Source organism: Antedon mediterranea, chromosome 1 (genome assembly GCF_964355755.1).
Source record: "Antedon mediterranea chromosome 1, ecAntMedi1.1, whole genome shotgun sequence".
NCBI lineage: Eukaryota > Metazoa > Echinodermata > Crinoidea > Comatulida > Antedonidae > Antedon > Antedon mediterranea.
In genome coordinates, this window is record NC_092670.1 from 35643692 (window position 1) to 35671428 (window position 27737).

At 31.8% G+C, this 27737-nt stretch overlaps 1 protein-coding gene across 2 annotated transcripts in view; it reads right to left on the bottom strand.

Annotated features, from left to right (window-relative positions):
• The window catches only part of LOC140046287 (rho GTPase-activating protein 18-like), a 47511-nt gene that overhangs the window by 14982 nt on the left and 4792 nt on the right, over positions 1-27737 (bottom strand). Inside the window, exons 2-8 of one of the 2 annotated variants that reach the window (XM_072090909.1) lie at positions 25078-25223; positions 21251-21316; positions 20688-20905; positions 12340-12487; positions 6623-6735; positions 1265-1336; positions 721-889 (exon numbers count right to left, since the gene is read on the bottom strand). In XM_072090909.1, the coding sequence (XP_071947010.1) occupies positions 721-889; positions 1265-1336; positions 6623-6735; positions 12340-12487; positions 20688-20905; positions 21251-21316; positions 25078-25223 (932 nt within the window). Of the gene's footprint in view, positions 1-720; positions 890-1264; positions 1337-6622; positions 6736-12339; positions 12488-20687; positions 20906-21250; positions 21317-23056; positions 23332-25077; positions 25224-27737 lie in introns of those variants that run through there. The other variant, XM_072090984.1, reaches the window with a different exon arrangement.

Sequence of the window (27737 nt, forward strand, 5' to 3'; positions counted from 1 at the left end):
CTAAACGTTGATTTTAATACAGCGAATGCCAACAAATCAATTATATGATCTAATTCCTATTACGCAGTATTATTCACTGTCAATCATGATAATAAAGATTGCAGAAAAATGCCAATCAAGATGGGTGTTTATCGTTGATATCCTGGCAACTTATTTTTGGTTCGTTCTTTCAAATGCTTTGTATACTTTCATTAATGTATTTTGTTATTGTATAATTATCATCAGGGGGCACTACTGGTTGCTTCATGCCACTGTTGCAAAAGAGGTATTCCCAATAAAGTTATTTATTATTATGATAAATTTATTCTTTTGGTTTTACCGGGAATAAATTAATTTACAGAATAGGTAAATAAATAAAATTGTAAAGTTATTTTATTATGATAAAGTTATTCTTAATCCGAGGGATTCATTAAATTTATTTACAGTATATGTAAATACATAAAATTGTAAAGCTCTGTTTACACTATCAAACTAGTTTAGCAATAAACATATGATGTACCTAAATATGGTAGTGATCCCCAAATATGTAGGAGTGATATAATCATCATGTCCGTATATGGGCATGTCATATTTTTTTTTACATTAAGTAGACACAACAACCTTAAACTTACCTGCTAATATTCATAAAATAACTAGTATAAAAGATGAGAAAAATAATAAAGTTTAACACTTTTGTATGCCAGATAAAATCAGTTAGAAGTAAAATTTAATTTGTTTTACCCTTAGTCTTTTTTCTGTTTTGTTTTCTTGCATGTGGTAGGGGCAGGCCATATTTGTCAAACAAAGACGTCAACTCAATGAGTGCTAGTGATCGAACTTTCGACCTGTCTTTCTGCTCAAGAAAGTTGATAGGCGTTAAACCGCATTTGTCACGTGCTAATGTGATATTCTGTAATTAGATGAAAAACATGTTTATTATAGTATTGAAATAATATAGAATTACAGTGGAACCACACCCTCGGGAAATTCCTATTCAGGGGACACGCTTATCATGGGGGAAAACTTTTCTGTAAAATGAATGTGAGGAAGTATATATTATAACACTATGGAGAAACCATTTTTTGGGTCCTCATGAGAAACCATTGTCATTCATTTGAACGATGTGTCTACACTCTTCAGTTTTTACTCTAAACCAAAAATGATTATTATTCATTGATTTTTCTGCATACTTTTTTTTTACCACAGAAGGAACAACGGGAAGGGTTTCAATAAAATAAATTTGTAAAACCCAATAATATTATTAAAAAAATATGTGTATACTTACTGGTAAATTGCTAGCTAGACTATTCATAATTTCTTCTTGTTTTCTAAAATCACTTTCTAATGTTTCAAGATCCTGTTAAAAGTATAAAATAACTAACATTAATAAATAATTTAATAATATTAATATTGGAAGGAAGGATTCTCACCCAAAAAATATCCACACATAAGATAACATTTGTGTAAATAAAATCGTGAACATGATAAAAAAGCATTAAAATGTTTGACAATATTTTGTACATATCATATACAGTAACTGAAATAATCATATTATGAATAGTAGATTAATTAGTGGCGCTTTAGCAGTCCTTAAAGCTTGGTTCCCACTAGAACCTAACGCAAGGACGTAAACGCAACGCAAGTGTGTTGACAAATGACAAGCGAAGTTATAGACAGTTAGCAATCACAAGCGAATAAGCCATCGCTTGTGATTGGTCAATTCACTTGCGTTGCGTTACGTCCTTGCGTTGCTTCGCTAGTGGGAACCACGCTTAAGTCCTTATTTTAAGAGTTCTAAGTTCACATCTTTTCCCTGTGTACGATACAATGTTTGCAATACTGTACATACTGTATGGTATTGGTATGTCTTACCAATAATTTATATTAACTTTTGGCAGTTAAAATGTACAGTTTAGTTGTTAAAATAAATAAAACAATTTAAATAGAAAAAAAAAAATAACAAAAAACTGTTTTTATAAAAATCTTTCTCAACTTTGGTGAGACAATAATTTAGAGAATTCGAGTGGAATAATTAAATATCTAGATTCTTACAATATCCTATTGTCAAAATGATGATTATGATATCAATTAGATTATCCTATTAGCAGGAAATTTAAAAAAAGGATACATCTAATCAACATATATTAAAATATATGAATTAATTAATTATATTATTTCAACCTATTGCATATTATGGGAACAACTTTAGTTTCTCATCCAATACTGTAGTATAATAGTAGAAAATCACATGATTCAAATGGATGTCTAGAAAACTCAGAAATGCTAAGACTAAATTTGAACAGTAGCATGTACTATATTTTCTTTATGATTTAAGTCCTAGGCCGCTACTACAAGTTATAATATTAGTAAGAAAACATATAATACTGTAGTATTTCAAATAACCTACCCTCTGATTATAAATTAATGAAACAATCCGTTTGATGATCCAAGTTTTCTAGTTGAAGAATAAAACTAAACAACTCAGATCAAGATATCCGAGTTTTCTGGATCTAGGAAACTCAGATAATCTGAGTTTTCTAGATATGAGTTTTCTAGACACCCGATTCAAACAATAGTACTATTATTAACCAGTAGGCTACTTAAAAAATATATATTTTCTTTTAGTTCCTAGTAAGAAATATAAAAGTAGTGATAATATTTGATCCAGGGTTGAATGATTAATTTATATCATTGTACTGTACTGCCTTAAAAACTACATTATTTAGGGAAACCGACAAAGTGTGCCCGGAATAGAGGTTATTATTGACTTGATCCCGGATTAACTTGTTAAGATTAATTTTTCAGTTTCTTTACAATTTACTTTAGTTTACAAATATCAACACAAAAATCTAAATAATTTAAATTAATTAAACCAGATCACATTTCAACCGTTGAATGTTTCTTGGCTACCGCACATTTTAGAAATGCATATGGGGGGTGACAACCTCTGGAGACAAATCTACTAACATACGCCAACAAAATGGAGGCAACACAGCACAGTAATTTGTTTCAGAAGTGATTAATTTAGGAAGCTCTCCCCTGAGAGTTGGATACATCCACTTGTTGATTGTTGAAAGAGAATCGAAGTTTAGCATGCCGCACAAAAACGTAAAGAACTTATTTTATACTGGATAAATGCAAGCATATAACCAATGTCTTTTATATTTTCATTTAGCAAAATTAGTTTCATACTACCTTAAGTGTCCTAACCACCTTAATTTCTGCTTGCTCTCCCTAAGGCCATGGTAATAGATTGATTCAAATTTTATATTTATAATTTCGGAATAAAAAAATCTTCAGGTCAAATTTAGATCAGTTTTCATCTTTGTTTTTTTTTCAATAAATAAATACTAAAATAGTTGGTAAAAAATAAAATCAGGGTCTAGGAGTAAATTTAAGTTAAAATAGCATGCAGGAGCATTTAAATGTGCTTTGTTCATCTTGATGTTTTTCCTTTGTAAATTTGGATTTTACAAATATTGTAAAATTTTCATTCATTCTAATTTAGGTGTATATTAGGATTTTTGGTTTTAGTTAAACTCTTGTTGTTAATTGTTAAATTAATTTGTGTATGATGTATTATAGCCTCGTGGAAAAACACCATTGAGGTGAACAAGTGTTACTGTTGTTTTATTATTACTATTATTCCCCCACACTCATGTTGAGTTGATGCTATGTGCTGAATGTTTGTACACGCGATTTTTTCATATTTTTCTTTGCTTATTCTTATAATATACCTCCAGAGTTTTTTAAAATGAGATCCCTAACGAAAATCCCTATTTGGTCATCCAAAAAATATAAAGTAATGATTTCTGCAGTTATATTGAGAACAGTCGTATCCCACCGAGTTATTTTTCTATATCATTCCGCAAACCCAATGCCGAGATTAACCCTCCCGGAAGGCAAGAACCCTTGCTGAAAATGAGCATTTCACAATCTGCTAAGGACAATATTCAAAGTACACTATAAATGCAAAGTTGTTATGACAGTAAATTCAATGAGATATTAATTTGTAATTATAACAGGAACCACGGTAAAGCGACATTGTATGAAATACGAAAGATGTTATTTAAAATGGCAATAACAAACACAGTGTCCTTTAGTGTAACAATAACAGTTCCAGGAACCGAAAGTGTTTTATATAATTCAACAGCGTACATATTTTGTATTTGTACTGCTCCTTGATACTCAAATACAGATTGCCGTCATCTCCTGTTTGTTTTTACGTTTCATTCAGTGTAGCCTTGTAAATATCTATAATGCATTTTCCGTTTTTCAACAAACATATTTTCAAGTGTTTTGATTTAAACACTGCCTTGTAAACAGAATAGGGTAGAACGCCATTCTGGACCCAACAAAGTATTCACTCCCCTCAATGATGTTGAAACACAAATTTCCGCTCGTTCATTTCATAATAAAGTGTCCCCTAAATAAGGAATGGCCAAATAAGGGGGTTCTATAGTAGTTGAATTAAAGAGGAAATTCCTTATCAATATCAATTGCTACAATATTTTAACCTATTGGAGAAAATATCTACTGTATAATATTATATATTATATAACACCTATATAAATTCCTGTCATTTGATTGGACGAATGTGGGTCACATGGCGTGCAATAGTACGCACTATTCAACGATCGTTAAATAGTACTTTTTGAAACATTTTTGTTTGTTATTTAGATGTTATATAAAACAAATAATGAATGTTTTGTATTCGTGTAATGGTACAAATAATGGCACTTGGTGAATGATGAAAGGTTATATCAACTCGGCTTTGCCTCGTTGATATAACCTTTCATCATTCACCTCGTGCCATTATTTGTACCATTGCACTCATAAACATTCATTATTTGTATAATATTATATAAGACAGACCAGTTACCATGGTTACTGCTGGTCTTATATTATGATATTGGAAAAATGTTGAATATTTTTTTAAATGATAAAGTTTGTAGTGTTAAGCTTGGTTGCCAGTGGGACTCAACGCAAGGACGTAAAGCACAAAGAAAGTAATTTGACCAATCACGGCATGATGATCATCAGCTTGGTTCACTGGGACTCAACGCAAGGACGTAAAGCACAAAGAAAGTAATTTGACCAATCACGGCATGATGATCATCAGCTTGGTTCACTGGGACTCAACGCAAGGACGTAAAGCACAAAGAAAGTAATTTGACCAATCACGGCATGATGATCATCAGCTTGGTTCACTGGGACTCAACGCAAGGACGTAAAGCACAAAGAAAGTAATTTGACCAATCACGGCATGATGATCATCAGCTTGGTTCACTGGGACTCAACGCAAGGACGTAAAGCACAAAGAAAGTAATTTGACCAATCATGACATGATGATTATCCAAATTTTGTATTGTGATTGGTCAATTGTCCAAGATATAGTATGCTTCAAGTGAGCATTATCCTACTATCTACAAAATATCACGATTTTCTTATTTTTACAATATTATGTGATAAAAGCATGAAAAAAAATATTTGTTTATTTCACTGAAAATGTAAAATGCATGAAAATATCAAAATCTAGCTGTTTCCCTAAATTATTCTCAAATAACGAAAAACAAAATTTGAATGAATTTTTTCCCCGATTTTATACTTTTTGACAAATTTATTCTCTGTGACTGTTTTGTAAATCAATTCGTACCAGACATTTCTATCCATGTGGGACTACAGAACAAAAGAAAACAATTTTATAGATAAAAACATTATCACAGATTTGACCTAAGGAAATGGTATTATTGAAAACAAATGTTCTTTTGTCTTTGTTTAAACAATAACAGATTATTCACAAAAAAATTATAGTTTTCATGTTTTTACATAAAGAAAAATATCATAAATAATAATTTCCTTTTATCATTTAAAATAATTAAATTATGATCATGATGAGGAGTACATATTCTGTTAAATATTAAACTGAAATTTATGATCTTCTATGCTAATACAATACCGATAGATAAAGAAGTATATTGAATGTAGATGATGGGATTTATTTCATTTTCTAAATACGCACACATAAATAAATTTATCCTCTCATTTGGACATTCCTATTCAGGGGACATCATCATTCAATTAATACTTTCATGTGAAAAGCCATAATTATGTCTAAAGCTCTGTCCACACTAGTTTGACAAAAAGAGTGTAATGTGCCCAAATATGGTAGTGATATGCCCAAATAGACAGAGCTTAATACTATTGCAGCCAACCCATATTTAGAGCTATTAGGGGGATATTCTTTTATTTTCATTCATATTTCCACCACTAACAGAATGGATTAAAAATATATAAAACAATATAAAATATTTTTTTCAATATTAAAATATACACAAACCAAAAGTGGTGTTGGTAATCTATAAGTGCTAGCTTTACCTGGATAAACCAACATTGGCCTATCCTCTCCGGAAAGAGAGCTACAACTCGAATATATAAAAAAAATTTAAAAAAACCCCATCAGTTAATGGTACATTCCATGAACCCTGCCCTCAAGTGGGAACATCCCAACATACCACCATCATCATTTCTTTTCTAATTATTTGGTATTAAACTTTGTTTAATGCTTACCAATATTGAATCTGGTGTCGATGAGATCATTTCTTTTCTAATTATTTGGTAATAAACTTTGTTTAATGCTTACTAATATTGAATCTGGTGTCGATGAGCGGGTATCGTCTTTAGATGCACCCTCCTCGTCTTTTGCACTTGGAACTTGCACTGGTTGTGTATTGGTAATGCTTAAAACTTCTACTCCTGGAAAAAGAAATAATATTATTACATTACAAAATGTGACTGACAAAACCAACAGCATTGAACACCACATTTTGATAGGAAAAAACATCTAGGTATCAAATTGAAAGAAAAAACAACAAAGGAATTTTTTTTTAAATGGTAAAGAAATAGAAAACAAAGTACTGTAAAAAAGAAATTCATGAATTAGGTTTTTTTAAACAAAATATTTATTTAAATTTATAACATTTATATCTACAATAATTGTCATTAAATAAATATTTTACCTACTAGAAAAAAAATGTTTAAATCCAAATTATGAATAAAATTATCAGCAATCAAGTCCAATATTAAAAATCCATGAAAAGAAATAAATAAAATCAATATGTCATTTGAAAGTCCAGTATTCAAGAATTAAGACAACTCATATTCGTTATGTGTTACTGGCTACGCGTCAAACATCCATGTGTTCAGTAGCAATATCTTGGTAGATATAGCCAGGCCTACATAACCGTCCGGCTGAGTCACCATCAAACTGATCTTCAAGCACTGCGGTTGTCACTGACTTCTACCAGGATGATTTTAGAGGAATTGATCGTCTATGTCACGTTAAATGTATAAGGAAACTCTAATTGTCCAGATTACCCTGTTGTGAAGTGTGTAAATTAACTTAACTGTGTGTTGATTAAGTTTTCTTAAGGGTCAATTTTGTAATAACAATTTATATTAATTAATTTATACGTAGACTACAAAATCATAACAGTTTTATACTCGTACACTTTTGTAACAAAATGATATTCATCGTCGTGGTCTATATGTTAAGTTCACCCTGTAAGGAAGATGATTGATTTAGTTCAACTAGTAGTATGTATTAGTTTTTACAGAACTTTCCTTTTTTAGATATGACCAAATTAACATTTCATATTATTACAAAACAGTTTAAAGTCCACTTTGAAAATCAGTAGGCCTACTGTGATACTGAAAGTGTTATCACATAAGACAGATATAAAATACTACCAACCATTCTCATAACCACAAATAAATATTAAAATAATAATTCAATGGTTACCATATGATAAAAAAATAGTGAATTAAACTTATGAATATTATACTAAATATTGTATTTTGAATTTTGAGTTAAAATCACTTTATCTTTTTGATATTAATACTTGTCTGCAAAAATATACGGTGGTTTGCTGACAAATAAAAGAAAAAATTCTTTGATAGTATTAAATCTATAATAAACTATAAGTAATACCACTCACAGTTCCCACTAGGATGAAATGCAAGGATGTGCATGTGAAACGCAGGTTATTTATTTATATAGCAGCAGCTTGCTTGTGATTGGTCAAATTACTCACATTCTACATACTTCAGTGGAAACTAAGCTTTAGTTGGAAAATAAGTTTAACAGATCAATTAATCTAAATATTATTTATCCGGAAAAAAAAATTAAATTAAATTTGAAAACAGATACCTACAGGAAAATTAAGACATCAATTATTACAGTTTTTATTGATTACTTAAAATCAAGTTCAACGGTTATTGACCTGTTTACTAACAGACAGGACATCTTACAGTAAAGTCCATGAACACATATTCCGATGACTAACCTACTTATCCAACAGCCCAGATGTTACGAAACTTCATATTTTTCCTTCCTTGTTTGATGTTTTGTAGTGTGTCCCCTCAATAGGTGTTGGCCGTAGTTTTAACATACTGTTACCGATTCATTTCACAGCAAAGTGTCCGTTAAAGGGGTCCCTTGAATAGGATCGGCTATAGTGTTACCATATTGCTACTGATAATAATGATTCATTTCACAGGAAAGTGTCCCAAATAGGGGGTGTCCCCTGAATAATGGACATCACCCTGAATAATGGACATCACCCTGAATAATGGACATCACCCTGAATAATGGACATCACCCTGAATAATGGACATCACCCTGAATAATGGACATCACCCTGAATAATGGACATCACCCTGAATAATGGACATCACCCTGAATATTGGACATCACCCTGAATAATGGACATCACCCTGAATAATGGACATCACCCTGAATAATGGACATCACCCTGAATAAGGGACATACTCCTGAATAAGGGGTGTCCCAAAGTTCCACTGTATTTAATGATGGATTGTACTGGTTTACATGACATAATGGAGAGTAGACATATTAACAATAGAACTGTATGTCACTTTCAAAAAGATGATATGATACAGTATTTTATCAGTAGGCCTAATATAATAACTACAATTGTAATATTAATTTTGTATCACAAATATTTGGTATTACCTAGCTCAATTAAAAAATGTTTTGTTTTAATATGAAATTGTTATCTCAAAATTTTTTTTATGCTTTAAATTAATTTAATAATAAAACAAATAAACAAATAAACAAATATTTTATTTAGCATACCATATCTATTAAATTGCACTGTAGATTATATGCCTAGCATTATTTTGTAGTGTGTCCCCCAATAGGGGTCCCTTGAATAGGATCGGCTATAGTGTTAACATATTGCTACTGATAATAATGATTCATTTCACAAAGTGTCCCTTAAAGGAGTCCCTTGAATAGGATCGGCTATATTGTTAACATATTGCTACTGATAATAATGATTCAAATAAACAAATATCTATTAAATTGTACTGTAGCTGTGTAGATTATTATATGCCTAGCATTGTTGTTAGTGTAATAATGGTCACAACCAGTAAATTGAGTGGGAAAGTTGATGAAACATTTAAGGTCGACAAATTCCCAGAATGGGAGAGCAATAATCCCTAGTATTTAATCCCACACTAATCCTCAATGTACACTGGCTTAATATTCACCTGTATGGCAATATTATTAAACCTATTAAAAGTATAGGCCTATATTTTTTAAGATTATTGGAAAAGAAAGGTATAGGCATATGTGGAAAAATGGAAAAATTAAAACGTAACTGCGTAACTAGTTATAGTGTTTAAGGTTATTTAGCACATTTTCAATAATGTAAAAGCAAATCCATAAACATATTCAACATTTAATCTGGACAAAACTCAAAATATCAACAACTCTGATAAACAAATTTTATTTGTTTACATTAGATTATATTCATAATTAATACTTTTTTTTTAGAGAGTAATTCAATTTATTGTTTAAATACACAAACTCTCTTGAAGACATGTCTACTTTTTCATGTGCCAAAAAGAAATGATGCTGGTGGTTTGTGGGGAAGCTCCCACCTGAGGGAATAGTTCATGGACTATACCATTTGTGGAGAGGGGTGTCCAATGAAAATTTCTACTTTTCGAGTTATAACTTGCTCTTCAAGGAGAAAGGGCTATTATCGGTTTATCCATGTAAGCTAGGCATGAAATATACTTAGCAAATTAACCAGGATTCTCTTAAAGATGTATTGTCCCCAAAAAACATGAAAAAATGAAGATTAATTAAATCAGACTTTGAATAGGATATTTTGTAGTTTTAATAAAGTTAATCACTTCGTAGAAAAAAAAAATAAAAAAATTATGTTTTCACTTATAAAATAACATAATAAATGGTTAAATTAAACCAAAAATCCATTGGCTGGCAGCCAAGTTTTTGCTTTAAATTACAGTTACTATTATACATTAAAATGGCATATTTGTTAAATTATTATTCAGGGGAATATATCTTTAATAAAACAAAGAGGAATGAATATGCCTCTCCTGATCCTACTATCTTGTCTTATAAAGTAAGGTAAATCTAAACTATTTCCCATAATTTTTTGCTTGTTAAAACACAGATTTGTCACTATAATTTACCCCCAACAAAGTGTAGCTATTTTTATATCATAATTCATTTTTGACATCTTCTTCACACCATTGTCTTTTAATTTACTTAATTATAAAATTACCATTATGATTTAATTTACACACTCTAAATGTTATGCTAAGCAAAATGAATCTTTAGTGGACCAATAACATGTCTTGAATCTTGCAAAAATAGAAAGTTCAAAAGGTTGCCAGAAATCATGAGCAAACTCTTGACAGATTGACCACATACGGTAATTAATAATTAATAATTAAGAATAAAAAATTAAAAATAAGAATACCATAATGCATATTAATATACCTTATAGGACACTCCAAGAGTGCATCCCTAAGTATAATTCCCCTACACATTATTTCCCCCAAATTTTGTTTTATTTTTGTGTCTTAGTTCCGAATGTGATTAGGCTAATTGCACTAAAAAGCTTCTGAATGTGAGTTTGGTTTAATCTTTATTATATCCAGCCTTACGCAGTTGAGATCCCTGGTTCAAATTCAATATTTTTTCATCATCTTTTTTTCCCAATCTAGTTTGTGTGCAATTGCTTGTAATCGATTTCAAGACTTTAAATCCATTGTTAATGCAGTTTAGAATTATAAACCATCCCCTTCCCTCCAACCAATTTTTGCCAAATATACTCTCCCAGGCACGCCCCATCCAAAAAAAAAACAAAAAAAACTGAGTCTTAATAATGTGTTCATATGGAGAAAGGTTTCCTTAATAATATTATCTTTGTATAATAAATTAAATCGTATTTTCAAATAGAAACTGCAATTAACTCTATAACCTATATTTATAATTGACAACAGAAAACAAATATATTCATTAATTTTAACTAAACATCAGCTGCAGATGTACAATCTACTCCTAATATATCTAGAGCATTGCACTGCAGTTCAGCTTTGATTAATATCATTCATGATAATGCAGTAAGGATATCACCAAGTTGTGTTTTAATTAAAATTGCTCAATCATACTTTAAACCATAAGGTACAAATTATTAAAACCGATTTTCACCAGACAGATTCCGAAACTGTCTCCAAAAGTACACAAAACATAGTCGCAATTTTAAGGCCTGTTGATTTTTTTCCCACTTTTAGTAATCAGAAGCAATTGATTAAAAAAATAATATGTATAAAGGATCGTACATTATGATTAATGCAATGTTAACACTCTCTCAGGCGGGGTAGTTAAAGGAGAGTGCTTTGATTATGTACAGGTCCCTGGGGATTGCATGCTTGACTTGGCACATGTCATCGTACCTTTGTCAATGAGGTCAACAAACAAAATCAATGTCATATTAGTGTAACAGTTTAAATCGTAGTTTATGACGGTATAACCTTTAGATTAAACATGTTATTCAAAGAAAATGATATAATCGTAATTTGAAACTAAATATTTAATCAATATACATCACTAGGATAAGAGTAGGCTGTGTAGATCCATATTAGTGTACAGTATCCGTTATTCATCATTAGTTAGGAAACATTAGATAGTAGGCCCTTTACGGACCCACAACTACTGTAATCAGCACACAGTGAGTGGACCCTTTAATCTTTTCAAATACTGTATACCAGTTCTTTATCATGCAAGCATTGCTTGTATACAGGACCAACAGCTTTACATCCCATCCGAAGGACAAAGTAAGAATACACTAAAGCATCCTGCCAGGGATACTAGCAATATAGTACAGACAGGTATTGAAACCATGCCTCTCATATGCTACAGTAGTCTGGTTAACTTAACATGCTATATCGTTTTTGGAATCAGACATGATTTGAACCCAGGGCTCTGTAAAGTGTACATTTCTATGGTATATATCTTACCGGTGGCTCCTCCTTCACCAAGCCCTGGTACACCTTTGGAATCTCGACTCTTTGAAAGTGACCTTCTACTGCTGTCGTTGCTATCACTCCGCCAACTGTGTTGGTTGGAATTGGTTGGGTTAGAGTCTGACACTGGCACCGGTACATACTGTAAGAAAACATACAAATAAAAAATGTTATGTTTTTTCTCTAGCACCTATCATAGTATCTACATGCCCCGAAAAACAAATGTTAATAGGAGACTTCTCTGAAAACAGTGCACATGTGTGCCTGACCACAATATTCAGTTTCCTGTGTCCTGACCTGTGGCCATTCAAACAAAAAATCTCCTATCTAAAAGAATACAATTTAAGGGAAATACTTAGTATAAGGAAAATATCTGGTGAATACGGCCAGCCACCGGTGTTTTTTTTCAATATATTTGAATGTATAGAATTCGATTTGGAAAATATTTTGGAGGTATGTCCTAGCCTAGAGCTTTAGACATAGAGGCCAATTTAACTTCTAAGCATACAGTACAAGATATAGGTATTACTCATGATTGTGATTGGTTTCAAACTGATAATTTGCAAGGCTGGATCCTTAGGGCCAAATTGAAGTTTTAAGTTGATAAATCTATTAATATATAATGTATACAAGGTTTTAGAAACAGAGAGTTTAAATATGGATTTGTTTTTAATGTGTGGTAAAGGTAAAAAAAGGTAAAGGTTTTTTATATTTGTCCTCAAGCTTAACTGGAAACTGAGGAAATTCGGATTAGGCCCTCCACGGACCCACGGCAGCCAGCAGTGCAGCGCCTACCAGATCAGCACACCGGCAACAAGTTATTCTCAATCAAAGAAATGTTTACTTTTAGTGTTTGAAAGGGATGTACAGTAACTATAAGAAACCAGTTTTTCAAGAAAAGAGAACAATCTCTGTTCAAGCCACTTAACTGTGTTGTCAAAAGCCTCTGTAAAAAAAGTGGTTCGCAGGTTGAAACCTTACCAACCATACTGGTGACTATGACCTGCCCTGACTTTTCGGAAGGAGTGGATTCTTGGTACTGGTTAATATATTAGTTGTGATTTATCATGTTTAGGATCTTAGATTTACTGGTGTAAATAGAGTACTGTACGTCAAGAAAGATGATTATTAATAAAAATAAATATACTACTTGATTCCACTTTGAGTTCACACACTCTATGATATGACACCTTGAATGGAACTTCTCTAGATCATTCAGTCTATGACCAGTTCCAGGAAATGAAGGTGATTATGAATAAGCTTATCCTTATTAAAACAAGGACTTAGTACTAATTAATGGGATATTAAAAAGATTTAATTACAATAATGGAGAAATCAAAAAAGCTTAAGAAGTAACTGTCTATTATAACAGAGTATAAGAGAAAAATCTTTTTTTATTTATACTAAGGTACCATTTGAATAGGCCCATTGGTTTTATTTAGGATCAAATTCATGTTAGATTAGATAGAAGTGTGGTTCTCACTAGTGACACAACGAAACGCAATCTATGCAACGTAAGCAAATGCCCTTCTAATAGTGTTTTCCCCCACCTGCGTGAAATCAAACTATTGCGTTGTTGTCTCCCACTTGTTATACTGCAATACAGCACTTTGCATCGATACATCACTGAGTTGCGTCCCAAATCATGTACAGTAATAATCTATAAATGTCTGTACATGTTTTGCTAGCTAGAGTATCGTAGTAAAAAATGTATCCTCTTGATAGCATAATGCAATTACATACTGTACACCATACTGGCTCAGATATAAGCCCACTTCATATTTGCATGTGATGTACTATAAACTGTAAAAATATACCGGCCCAGTACATTGTCTCGTAGACAGAAGCCAAATTTATTTTCAATTCTCAGTATGGTGTACACTTAAGTTTATTGTTCGTTCATTCAACTCGAATGGTGTTTTTGTTTTTCAAAAACAACATTCAAATAAACTTGAATGTGTCATTCTCAATTTTGTTTAAATGTCTATCATTGAATTGTTTAAATACTCTAGTTTAACATATTCTAAGAAAGTGACAGTAATCCAGAAACAGTTAGAAGAAAAGCAATGGTTTATACTCTGAAGACTTGTACAATAATCAAACTAAAAGATACAAACTAAATATAAACATCATAAAAGTCGGTGGTAATATCTTTGCTTTCATAGGAATAACTCCAGTATGGCAATGAACTTAATATGAACTTCTTTGAAAATGTCTCAAAATAGTAACGATAATCTTAAATTCAACGTCATAAAATAAATCAAGTTTTAGATAAATTATCCCTCTATTATTATCCAAAAAAAACCCCAAAGTTTATTGACCTTCATATATTTTTAAAGAATACAGTATAGTCACAAGCCTATACTAAATACACATAAAAAAGACATTGGAGAGAGCAATGGAAGGTTAATAACACTAAAGTACAAGATTTAAAATTTAGTAGTAGACAATCTTATTTGCCAGCAAACATTTGTAAATTATAGTAATTGTTATATTATTAATATAAACTACAATAAAGAAGAAATTATACAGTAAACTTTATATTTACGACATCATTCAATGGACATTTTCTTGTTTACATGTAGTGTAGCAGTGGTTCTCCTGTTAGTATCAATATTTTTTTTAAAGCAGTATGGAATAAAATATATGGCTAAATGAATAAAATATTTAACAGAATGATAGATATTTTGTATTTTCAATTTGCAATGAAGTATTAAATTCTCCGTCAAATCTTTTAGCTAATTTAATGAAATGTGAGCCTTCCAAATTTTTCTAGGATTAGGCTTAATTATGGACGACATATGAACGTGCTATCCATACAACTTTGCCTGCTAAACAGTGAGTTTCCCTTGTAAATCATTTTTCTGTATTGATACAAAAAGCTGTCAATAACAGCACTGTCCATCAATACTGTATATAAACAATCAGTTAAAATCTTAATTGAGGACAAAATTATTTTAGTTGATGAAGACAAACAAATTTTAAGATCAAACTGTTCCAGCTATTATACAAAAAAACAAGCACAAATGTGCGATACTCGGGGTACAGCAAAAGAAGCTGTAATGACGTCATAAGACGGGATGTAACGTCACATACACATCGAAAAACTCACTACCAAATACGGCTATATTCCGAAAAGTTAAATCACATGAATTTTTGCTATTTCCGGTAGCAGAAGTGACGTCACAATATTATAAATAGGTTTTACTCTATATATTTTTATTCTCCAAGTCAAGACCTTTGAAATGAGACCAAATATGGCTATACTACGATGAAAATCGTTTGGCACCAAGGTACCATCCGGTTTGAAATTTAAAAAAACGGCTCTACTTTGAGGACGTGTGCCTGTAGTATACTCATGTCAAATCCCAGTTCAATACTACAACGAATAAGGGAGGAGTAAGTAGTACTTTATAAATCGCAATTTTTTGCGATTGGTACCATGTTTATGACGTCGTAATTCTGCATCCGGTTGAAGTACGAACATTTTTTCTCTATAGCTTTGTTCACCTATTCACCCTAGTATATGCATGCCATGTTTAAGAGCCATCAGACGACGCGTAAAGAACTAGTAGGACTTGAAAGTTGGCTCAATAGTGTCCAGATAGAAGAGGAAGAAGAGGAGAAGATGAGCAAATCCTAGACTCGGGTACCCCAAGTAAAAACATTACAAATATTGAATATATTGCATTGTTAAAAAAAAGGAAAATACAAGTTGTTCCTTCAATAGGGGTGTCCACTGAATGAGAGTGTTCGTAGTGTTAAAATACACATTGTCCCTCATTTGTTCCACGGGAAAGTGTCCCCTTAATAATAGTGGTATCTCCTTTGAGTAAAGTCCTAAAAGAGGAGATCTATTGTATTTAATATGTGATAAGAAAACTGATCACCCACTTTATCATTCACCAATAATAGATACATTCTGATATAGAGAAAAAACAAGTCATTATTCAATATACAAGACCAGAGGTTCAATGTGCTGGTTAAAAATGCAGTTTATAATGCCCTTCAATTTACTTGATATCCTGTCGTTGTACATGCCTATAGCATAATGTACTTACTACGTCAATGTGTAATAAACATACTAGTTATTTAAAAAAGGATGTCTTTTCATCATAATGTGCAATGTTCTACGTCATAGTATAACAAACAAACTATGTTTATCTGATAAAGAATGTTGTTTTTTCATCTTTAATAGTAATATGTGCGTCATAGCACCTGTACATTATTTTGTTAAGCAAGATACATAACAACCTAACATTTTTTTTCATTACATACAATTTTAAGAATTTTATTTGTTAAATTCTAAAATGTCCAAAATTATTATCAACTTTGCTGGTTCGCAAATAGAATTGAACATAGAAAATTTAACATTAAATATTATAAATACAGTAACAAAAATATTTAATGTTTGGTGGATTTATATTCAATGATCAAAACTAGATTTTTGGTCCATCCAGCAGAAGCTGATCATTGGGACCTTCACCAAAATACAATATGACGAGACATAAACAAGTAACAATTAAAAATTGGTGCAATCTTGGTATATAGTCTAGCATGAAAATAATTCAAATGTAACGGTAGTTGATGAGGCTTAATACTCTAGAATACAATGGTATCTGAAATCAGGAAAGACAACTATAGGAAACAGTTCTAAGTAAAACCAAATAATTGACATTGATGAATACAAAATATAACATAGTGACTCAAATAAGTTAAAAAAACAAAAAACAAAACAACAATAATTTATCTTTATGTCTGAATACAAAATATATAATATAACTCTAATAAGAACCCAAATCTGCTATAACACATCTACTGTACATTGTTTTTAAATTGGAAGTATTTATTATTCTTATTTATTTATTTTATTTATAAATTTATTTAAGACCCTAAAGTGTGTCAAAAACACCAATAAAGGATTGTCATAAAAATACAATATGAAATTTATAATGTATTAAGATTAAAAATAATAATATTTATAAAGCGTACATTACAGTATCAAAGCCCAAGATGCTTGTGAAAACTATGAAAAATTGAAGTAAAATATTTTACATATTAAAATACCTAGTTTTATTATATAACCTAATTTTGACCTATTGTTTTGTTCATTCTGACAACATGATGATATAATAATAAAACCATAATGAACAATAAGCTAATACACATAGATTACCATCAAGCTTTTAAACAATGAAAACAACATTTAAAATAGACTTACTCTTCCCGATCGGGCTAGACATGGACATAGTGCCGAGATGACAGATTTAACGTTTGTGTGCTCCCACATTTTAAAACAGATATCTCTAAGATGTAGTACGTTTTGATGTCTCTATTCAACACATGGTTTATACTAATGATATGAGTTACACAGAATAAAACTTGCCGTCTATGGATCCTGGATTAGCGGTTGATAATGGTGATGATGAGTTTAGAGTTCAAGCCAGGTACAATTAATGATTGTATCAGACAAGGAAATTCTTACACATGCACGTATGCTGGGTTGTAAACACATAAATTCTAAAACAATCTATATCTGGCATCATTGGTCCAGGAGCACTTTATTCTTCCCATAGGGTAGAATAAATAAATAATAATGATGTAATTATGTAAATCCCCCCAATATAATCTCACCCAATTTTATAATAGTAAATTTCAAGCAATATGATCCAAGTACTTACTGTAGCTATTCAATTTACTGTAATGCAATTATGGTTTTTAAAATAAATGCAAAGAAAGTACATTAAATTTTAAAATTAGAATATAGTATTAGTATATAGAATATAGTGTATTCTTATGTACAGTGGAACTAACTACATAAGCTGTCACTTGTTAAACCAGAGCTTAAGGGGACCCCGGAACAGTAGAACAAAAATCCAAATAAATTAAATCTCCAAGTTGGAGAGCTTCCTAGAGGTGCTAAACTAGAGGCCTTTTCTCCCTTAAATATTATGCCACTGTTAATTGATCAGATGTGTTGCCCTACTTTGAAATAAATTGTATTTTGTACAATTGAGAACAACAATTGTGAACAAATGTGTAATGTAATTATCTTGAGGTTATGGGTTAGGGTCCCACCCGAGACATATTTGCGAATTTTTTTGCATACTGTTGTATAGAGTACAATTTATGTCAGAGAGTTCAAAATATTTGATCAATAACTGTTCTGTTGACATAGCGTATATCATTTTATACTAAAAAAAACAAATTGTGTATAATTTTTCTCACAATTAATTACAAAATATGGTTGTAACTGCAAACAATAATAAGTAATAGAAATAAATAAATAAATAGGAAAAGATGTTTCTCTACTGTCACTTTGGAAATCAATGCTTTATTTATTTATTCGACTTCTCACTAACTCAGTTAGTGAAGGATCTGGACCAACAGGTGGTAAACATCTCTAAAACGGTCCAGTCCCAATTTGCACAGTGGCTGTGTGTGACAGTGGCTGTGTTTGTGTGGACTAGTACACCGGGGTGACCCCCTACTCGTCTCGAAAGATGTACCGGTACTAGGTTCTTTAAAGTGCGCATGAGCTATGTGTACACTGGACCTACGGTTTATAGTCCTTATCCGAGAAGACTTTAGCAATGAAAGTGTCTTAAAGTATAAGAACAGAATAAATAAATAAATAGAAGGGTTCACTCTTCTCTGGCATAGTACAGTCACATTAAAGAGCCTTCAGGTGAAATGATAACATAACAAAATAGTGCATATAGAGTAATTACATCACATCCTTTATTTGTACTTGAACAATACACATGCCTTCCTGTTATGATTCAATACTATATGAATGGGACATGGGTTAACCCACAAATGTACAGCGCAAGTCACGTTGCTACAGTAGATCTGGCAATTTTCGTTGTTGTCGTCACAACATTGACGTTACAGCTAATTTAATTTGTTATTAAGATTACCACACTATTTCTTTCCTTGTAAATAAGTATAATCAAGTTAGTACAAAGATGTATTGAACCAAAGTATGTACTTTTAAATACTCTATAAACGAACTTCTTGAAAACTTTCTGACCATACTCAGTTTAACAGAAGAAATTTATTTATCATCAAGTTCAATGTTTAAGTATGTGAATGTGTTAAATATACATAACAGCAAAAACAAAAAAAAAGAAAGAAAAACACATTTTATACAAATATAATTATATACCAATATGTTATTCACTTTCGTTTCAGTTTGATTGGCATTGAGACATGAACGTCTTTATCTGATGAACACTGGTGCACACTAAAGTTTATTCTGGAACCACACACCAAACAGACACATGTGGAACGCACCTTCTTAAGGGTTTTTCACATCTGTTCCAGCACGGTTTCAGTTCGGCGATTCGAACATTAATGTTTCGTTTTCACGACGCGTATATCGATTGGTGCATAGTCGCGTGAAAACGAAACATTGACGTTCGATTGGATTTTTCGGTGCCAGACCAGAACCATGCCGGAACAGGTGTGATACAGTAGACCTTTTACATGAGTTTTAGTAAATGTGGATTAAAATATGAAAACAAAGACATCAACTATGGAGATTCAACAGGAAATAAAAGACAGTCCGAGTAGACAAAGCAAAATTATCTAAAAGCAACACTAGAGAAAATATTTCTGTGCACTGCTGGTGTGAGCTGTGTAACTGTTACTGAGCAGACCCAAAGGTGGGAAGGAACCAGCCTGCCTGTCAATAAAACATACATTGCCCCTCATTTGTTTCACCACTCCCCACGTTAACTAGGGGTGCTTAATACAGAGACCTTTTCCCCTGTGTTACGCCACTGTTAATTGATCAGATGTTTTGCCTTACTTTGACGATACACCTTTCACACCTGTTCCAGCAAGGTCCCGGACTGGCACCCGCAAATTAAATGTCAATGTTTTGTTTTCATGCAGCTATGCGCATATCTATTATTTATTTTTATATTATTTGTTACTATTTATACTGGGTAGCCTCTTCAATCTAAGACTGTTCTCCTAGAGGGCCCAGTATAATATATATGATGAGTTTGTGACAGTGGCTGTGTATGAACTAGTACACCGAGGTAACCTCCTACTCATCTCGAAAGATGTACTATGTTCTTTAAAGTGCAAATGAGCTAGTATGTGTACACTGGACCTACGGTTTATAGTCCTTATCCGAGAAGACTTATTCTACCAACAGAACCATGGAGCAAGTGAGCTTCGAACCTTTGCCGAACCCTTATCTATTGCCGCATAACCGCATGGAGCGTTGTGAAAATGAAACATTCACGTTAGATTTGCTTTGCCTGCGCCAGACCGAAACTGACTATTAAGGCTGTCCCAAATGAGAGGTAAACAAGATAAGCTAAACTTACTCTATCATGATCTGGAAAGATATTCCTGACATCCTTACGACCACTATTTGAGGTAGGTGGCACAGCTTGACCGGATCCACCGCCGAAAACCATCGACTCTCTTTTGATTCGTATCGTTTCATTGAGGACGGCGACTCTCCTCCTGACAGCCTCGGCTTGTGACCGTGTCAAAGATGACGTTACTTCTCGTAAACTTGCATCGTCACATTCATCCCCATCTGCATAAAAAAATGTTTTATTGTATTATTATAATTTGTAATATAATAACATGTGTATTTCCCTGTATCATAAAGTAATACAAAATAAAATAATATCCAAAGAAAAGTTGATTGATTAAAAAAAATATGTATGTTTGAGGTAAAAGATATAAAACATGTAATTTGACCTAAATAACTGATCAAATTTTATAGATATACATTTACCTAACAATGAAAATTAATATTTATAAAAGTATGGGAAAAAAACACAAGAAAACGATATGACTATTGCTCTTTATCCCACAAATATATAATACAAATATTTATAATTAAAAAAAATTAATATTGAAAACAAATACATGTTACCTTTAAATCTATGTGTAAGTTGATGGAAGCCAGCTTCCTTTAGCCAATGCACTTCTTGTTCTCCATCTAGAGGGCAGCAAATAGAAAATACAATTAAATTTCAATTCAAACTCAAATAAATGAAAGTAGCTCTTTATAAAAACTTAATTGTTTATCAAAATCAAACATTAACAGAAACAAATCAAAGTTTTCTATTTTATTTCTTGTAAAACGATTTCACCATTGTTTTTTTTCTTGGAAAAAGGAGCTGGAAGAAAAATATATAAGTAAACTAAAGTTATTGTTTTATAGCAAAACATAAAGATTCAAGAGAAAACAGTACAGTATGCAATTAAAGTGTAAAAGCTACGGAGAAATCAATCAAAGTAACATTTATTTTCTTCAAATTAAAAACAGTATACAAAATGGTGTAAAGAAAGGTAATTAAATTAAAGAAGGCATGTTCAAAAAAAGTAAAAAGCTTGTGACAGACATGCCTAAACAACAACTGAGCACTTGGAAAAACCATTGGTTATTAGTTAAAATTAAATGGTATGGAGTGTAGTTTCATTATTTTTTTTATTTATTTATTCGGTATATAAAAATATATTACAAAACGACAGTCAAGGACTGAAATGAAATGTATTACAAATGACTAAAAATTAGTTAAAATTGCTATAAAAATAGAAACATCTTAATAAAATTAGATATCGTACCATACAATTAAAAACATACAAGAATAAAAAACCAAAAAACATTCACTTATTACATATCTAAAAAAGAGCTAGTGGTGCCTATTAATTATATCCACCATGGTGGGAACTGGAGACGACCTAAGTCTGCTGGTTTTACAATGAGGTACTTCTAGAAAGCGGTTGAATCTTGAGAGACCGAGCTGGCTTATGAAGAGGGGGAAGTATTTCTCTAAACAGATCGGATTTTAATAAGCCTTTCCCGAATGAAAGACAACACAAGTTTGTTTCTTCTCTCAACAAGAGTAGGTAAACTAGTAACAGACAATGCATGATCATAGCACAAATAGTTGTTACCTAGACATTCATTGTATGTACTGTATGTGAGTAACTATTGTATAGAGTTAATGCAGTGAAGAAAATGACATACTGTAGTAAACAAAAACAACTTGTACAGTATTCTATTCCCATGACCTAGGCCAATTAACCATACTATACAAAAGTTTGTACTTAGACACAAATCAAGGTTATACTGTTTGCAAAAGTATCACATATTTTATCAATGGACAAAAAAACAAGACAAAAATATGGTAAAACTTGTTAAAAAAACAACCACTATGCTAAACTAATACTGCATCTATCCAGTTCAATATTGTCACTACCTGTACAGTACACTTTCGAAAAGAAAATGTATGCAAGAATCACAATATTCAATATTTCTCAAAATGAAGAAACGGGCAAACAAACACCGTCATATTATAATGTGGTATAGTGTATCATTCAAAGAGAGAGTTTAGTTAATATAATAACTCCTTGCATCAGATGATGTATGTTGTTTATAGCCAAAGTGTGGATGTGGACATAGAGGGCAGCTACAGTAATTGTAATGCATCACTAACAATTTAATGACACTCAACAAACTCCTATGCAAACTACTGTAAATAACTGTATAAATATTCTTTCAACGAGATTCATATTTATTGAAAACGAAGTACAAACAAATTTGTCTTGCAAAAAAAAATCCAATATCAAATCGCTACAAGAATACAATTATTGTAATATTTAATAGTAAACACAGTTTTTTATTAAAAAATCAAACTTATTGGTTAAATTAATATGTAATCAGTTTACATACCTAATGTAAAATATACTATTCCTGATTGAGTTTTACTCCTAGGCCTACAGCAGCAGCATAGCAGTGTATGGGCCTCTTTCAACATGGCTCTTGCTGCTCTGGGCTACAATTCCTCATGACTTTAGAACTAATTTTTACTACAGTATAAAAACTATAATTCCGAATCTTATCCTACTGACTGAATTGTGTTAAAAGGACGCTATTCTAACTCTGTAACCTCACTCATGTGTGCAATGAGATCATCGAATCACAGAGGTCATTTAAAATACAAGAGAAAGGGAGCAGCATAGCGCATCCAAGTCTTATGCAAATCACTCAACAACAATAGACAGTTACAATTATAATATGCCACAGCTTGACAGGTACTACCTTCTTCATCTGAGAAACTTTAAAATTCTGTTTTTGATTTATATATGATTGAGTAAACAATAACATAGCTTTATTTTCCCACATTCAGGTGATTTCACAATGGGTTGTACCAAACAATAGGATAGTAGCGCACTAATGGAACTGTCTACTGTAACAATATGTCTATAAAACGTTGGTTGTTGAACCCTATCAACTAGTATAATCAAAAAATCATTATTTATGTCAATGTTAGTGTATTAAATGTATGGATACTAAGTTTTTTGTCTGTGAGAGGAAAGCAATGTACAGGTTTATTACAATTTAGACATTCATTACCCATCTCTATCAATCAGGCAACTTCCATTGCTTGAAAACCCACATTTGTTACTGTTACTTTTCTGGCATTAGTTATTTCTTTATGTTAAAGCTTTATCTACACTATCAAACTTTATGTGACAAAAAAATGTGATGTGCCTATATATGGACATGATGATGTCATATACTACCATATTTGGGCATATCACTACCATATTTGGGTACCTTACACGTTTTTTGTCAAACTAGTTTGATAGTGTAGACAGAGCTTAAGCGCAGTATCTTCGAAATGACTAGTGCATTTAATATACAACTTCTAATTAACATTCAATCAAATTAAAAAAAATTTAAAACCTTTTTAATTCCTCTAGGATAAAACCTCTATTTGAACAATGTTAGTGTTAACCTGTTAAATACAGCGAGACCGGCATTTATCACCATCTATGACAAATCTAAAACTTTATTTTATTACTCTGATTATCATAGCTGAAAGCTAATTTATTGTTGGCCTTATTGAAAATTTTCCTATTTTGTTTATATTCTACTCATTTTTTAAGTGGGTTCACAATAAAGTCAATGCACTCAGTTGAAATCAACCAGCACATAATTCTTTTTTGTGTTCTCTACAGAAAAATTGTTGATCTTTGACCTACTGTACAATACAAGATGTGTAAAATATATGGTTAATAAAAAACTTCATATTTCAGCAATAGAGGGTGCTATCAGATTGCTGAGGTTTCTGCATCAGCAGGATTAAGCGTGGTTCCCACTAGAACGCAAAGCAGCGACGTATTGACGCAAAGTAATGTATTGCGTAATCACAAGTGGAAACCGACGACGCAATAGTGCTGCAAAAATTGCAGGTTTGATTTCACGCGGGCGGGGCAAGCACAATTATTGGAAGGGCATTTTCTTACGTTGCGTAGGTTACGTTACGTTGTGTCGCTAGTGGGAACCAAGCTTTAAAGAAACCATACAGTACACTAAATAATAATTGTACACTTTCGTGGATGCTACCATTATCCGATAGGGGTGCACACTGCTGTTAGTGTTATTGACCAATTTTTTTTTTGCTGTTTGGTTTCAAAATAAAATAACAGAATTTCCTCTGTTCCTAATTGTATCCTTTCTTCAAAGAGGGCTATTGTTGGTTTATCCAGGTAAGGAGGCACTACTGCATATAGACTACTCTGTAGGAGATGTAAATAGAGTAATAAATATAAAAATACATCTGTGTATCCTTGTGATTTTATTGGTTAATTTTGGTTGTTCAGTTTTAGTTCTATTGCACTCACAGGAAACATTTGTTTGCTAAACTGATGTATTAACACAGTCTCAGAAAAATATTCTAAACTAACCTTCAGGGGCGTGTTCATCTTCTAAAGCTTCAGATCCATTTTCAATTCTACTTGGCGATGTCTCTTGTTGTATTTCTTGAAGTTCTTTGAAGTAAACCTCCAATTGTTGGCTTGTCTTGCTGCGCCGATCAACTAATGGAGATAAACTGTAAGAAAAAACAACAAAACAAAAAAATTTATTACTAAAACCTCATCTTGCTATAAACAACATAAAACAAACAAAGAAAATATATACAGTTCTTTTAAATAAAAAACTTCTAAAAATAACAAAATGTTAATACCAGGTATTACATGTAGATTTCCCCATAGAAAGAAGGTATTTACTGTAGATACGACAGGCTACTTGTATATGATTCTAAGTTTTTAATACAAATTATTGATAAATGCATTTTTGACTGAGGGTTACAGCCATGGTGATAACCCCTATTAATATTTCCTCTCCTATCATCAGGAATAGCATTTTAAAATTGGTGAGATCTACAAATGCTGGCAGAAGTATGTGTATTCAGGATTCAGTACACCATGCGTTTCCAAAATATAAAGAAAGATTGAAAATATCTCAACATTTCAGTTGTTTTGCTACAACCATGATGTTAGAGTTCTAGAGTAATTAATCACAGTACAGAAAGTATTAAGTACAATACTTGAAGCACTTTACACCTTCAATTTGAATAAGGGCCTACTGTACAATGTAAACTACCAATATACAGTACCCTTTTGAGAACATTTTGCAATGGTACTAGAAAGGTTAACTACAACCTCTGTTATTACAGCATTATTCCTATTGAACCAAACAACCTTTGTAGCCTCAATGCAGTTGTTTGGATCTTATTTGTTTAGCAATCAATCCATTTCATATCATATCCTTCCTATGCCTGGTACTGTAGAACTATGAATATTATAGAGGTTATTGTGTGTGAAATTTGACAAAATGTTGCAATTGATGACATCAGCTTTAATAGATTTAATGCTAAGTAATAAATTGGTTGACAAGAAAATCAGATTACATCCAAAATACCCAATTCTTTCATTGAAATACATTTTCAAAAACTGAATAAAACTGTTAAAGTTAAATAATGTGTTGACAGAACTATAATCTTGTATTTTTAGGGGAAAACAATTGGATCATGTATTTCTCCTTACTGTGGGTAAAGTTGTTTTTTTCCGATAGACCAATAGCCGCCAGCAGTGCATGGCCTACTGTACCATATTCATCAGCACATGACCATCACCTGTTTTTTTCTGAGGACCAATACTTTATACTTTTAATTTTTTTTTTCCAGTGCCATGCAAATTGGGTACATTTTATGTAAATTGACACACTTGTTTTGTTTGTTTAAATCTTTTAATCTAAATATTGAGAGAATTTAGATTGGGCTCTTAACGGATACACGGATGGACCAGTACATTGGGTAACCCCTAATCTTCGGAAAGATGCAGTGGTTTCTTTATAGTACATACAAGTTTAATGTGTACATTGGACCTTCAGATTAAAGTCTTTATTCGAGAAGACTTGTTTTACATCATAACTATGGTAAAAAAGAGAGACTTGAACCCATGCCGATTTTATCGCGATAACAGTTTGCCGCACCCTTGCCATAACAACTCAGCTACTTGTGTTGATAACAGAAACATAGATTACTGGATGATATCTTACCATATGTCAATACAGTACTAGTATCTTTGAAGAATTATTTATGAATATGAAATTTAAGTAAAAAGGAACTAAGACAAAAGATTCAGACCTACTTACAATAAATTGCTTATTCAAACTTACTTGCTCCCACGCAATTTCATCTAATAGAAATAAATTGATATACCAGGAACAATTAAAATGGCTTGACATTAAGCCAGATCTGATTGTTTACCTCAGCAAAGTTGCCTACAGTATAACAGTACCAATACAGTTACGGATATATAGCATAGTTTTAGAGAACATTGGTTATTGGTGATGGCACACCCTCAGGGTTGAAGCATGCAGAGTACAGTAATAATAATAAAAGTCAATTTAATATATTGTTGCAGGTTCTTTTCAAACAAGAAATCAGAAGCGAAAGTATGGTAAAATAAATATGCTTTAGCCTACTGTAGAATGGCAATTATATTTTTACATTTTGTAGAAAACGAACGACCCAGTGTAAAATTCCTGGCAATGGATTTGGAAATGATGTCTATTGTTGTTTTTTTTATCAAACTAAGAAGTTGCCTTTCACCATTCACAAACCCTTAACAATAGCTGCATCCATCATTATTATATTTTACATCAGGCCTTGTCTTTTAAGGCGAGCGAGAGTGATCACTCACCTAACACACTCCTAAACTGCTATTAAGGAGTGCGATTTACAACACGCCTAAATTTGGTAAACTTCTACACACCAAAGTACAAACAGGACACCTACAGCACCCCTGAATGTATTGAGGAGTGCAATTTGTAGCACACTTACAATTTTGAAAAGACATGATCTGTTTTACGTCTTACAACATGCCACAATTATTGTTCTGTGTGTCCATGGGGGTTTTGTTTCTTGTTAGTAAAATTTTCTATTTCATATCAATAATATTGTTTAAATTTTTCATTCAACTTTTTTTTTAAATTGATAAAAATTGATATAAGTTTTAGTTATATCTATATACAGTACAGTATGGATATGAATCATCAT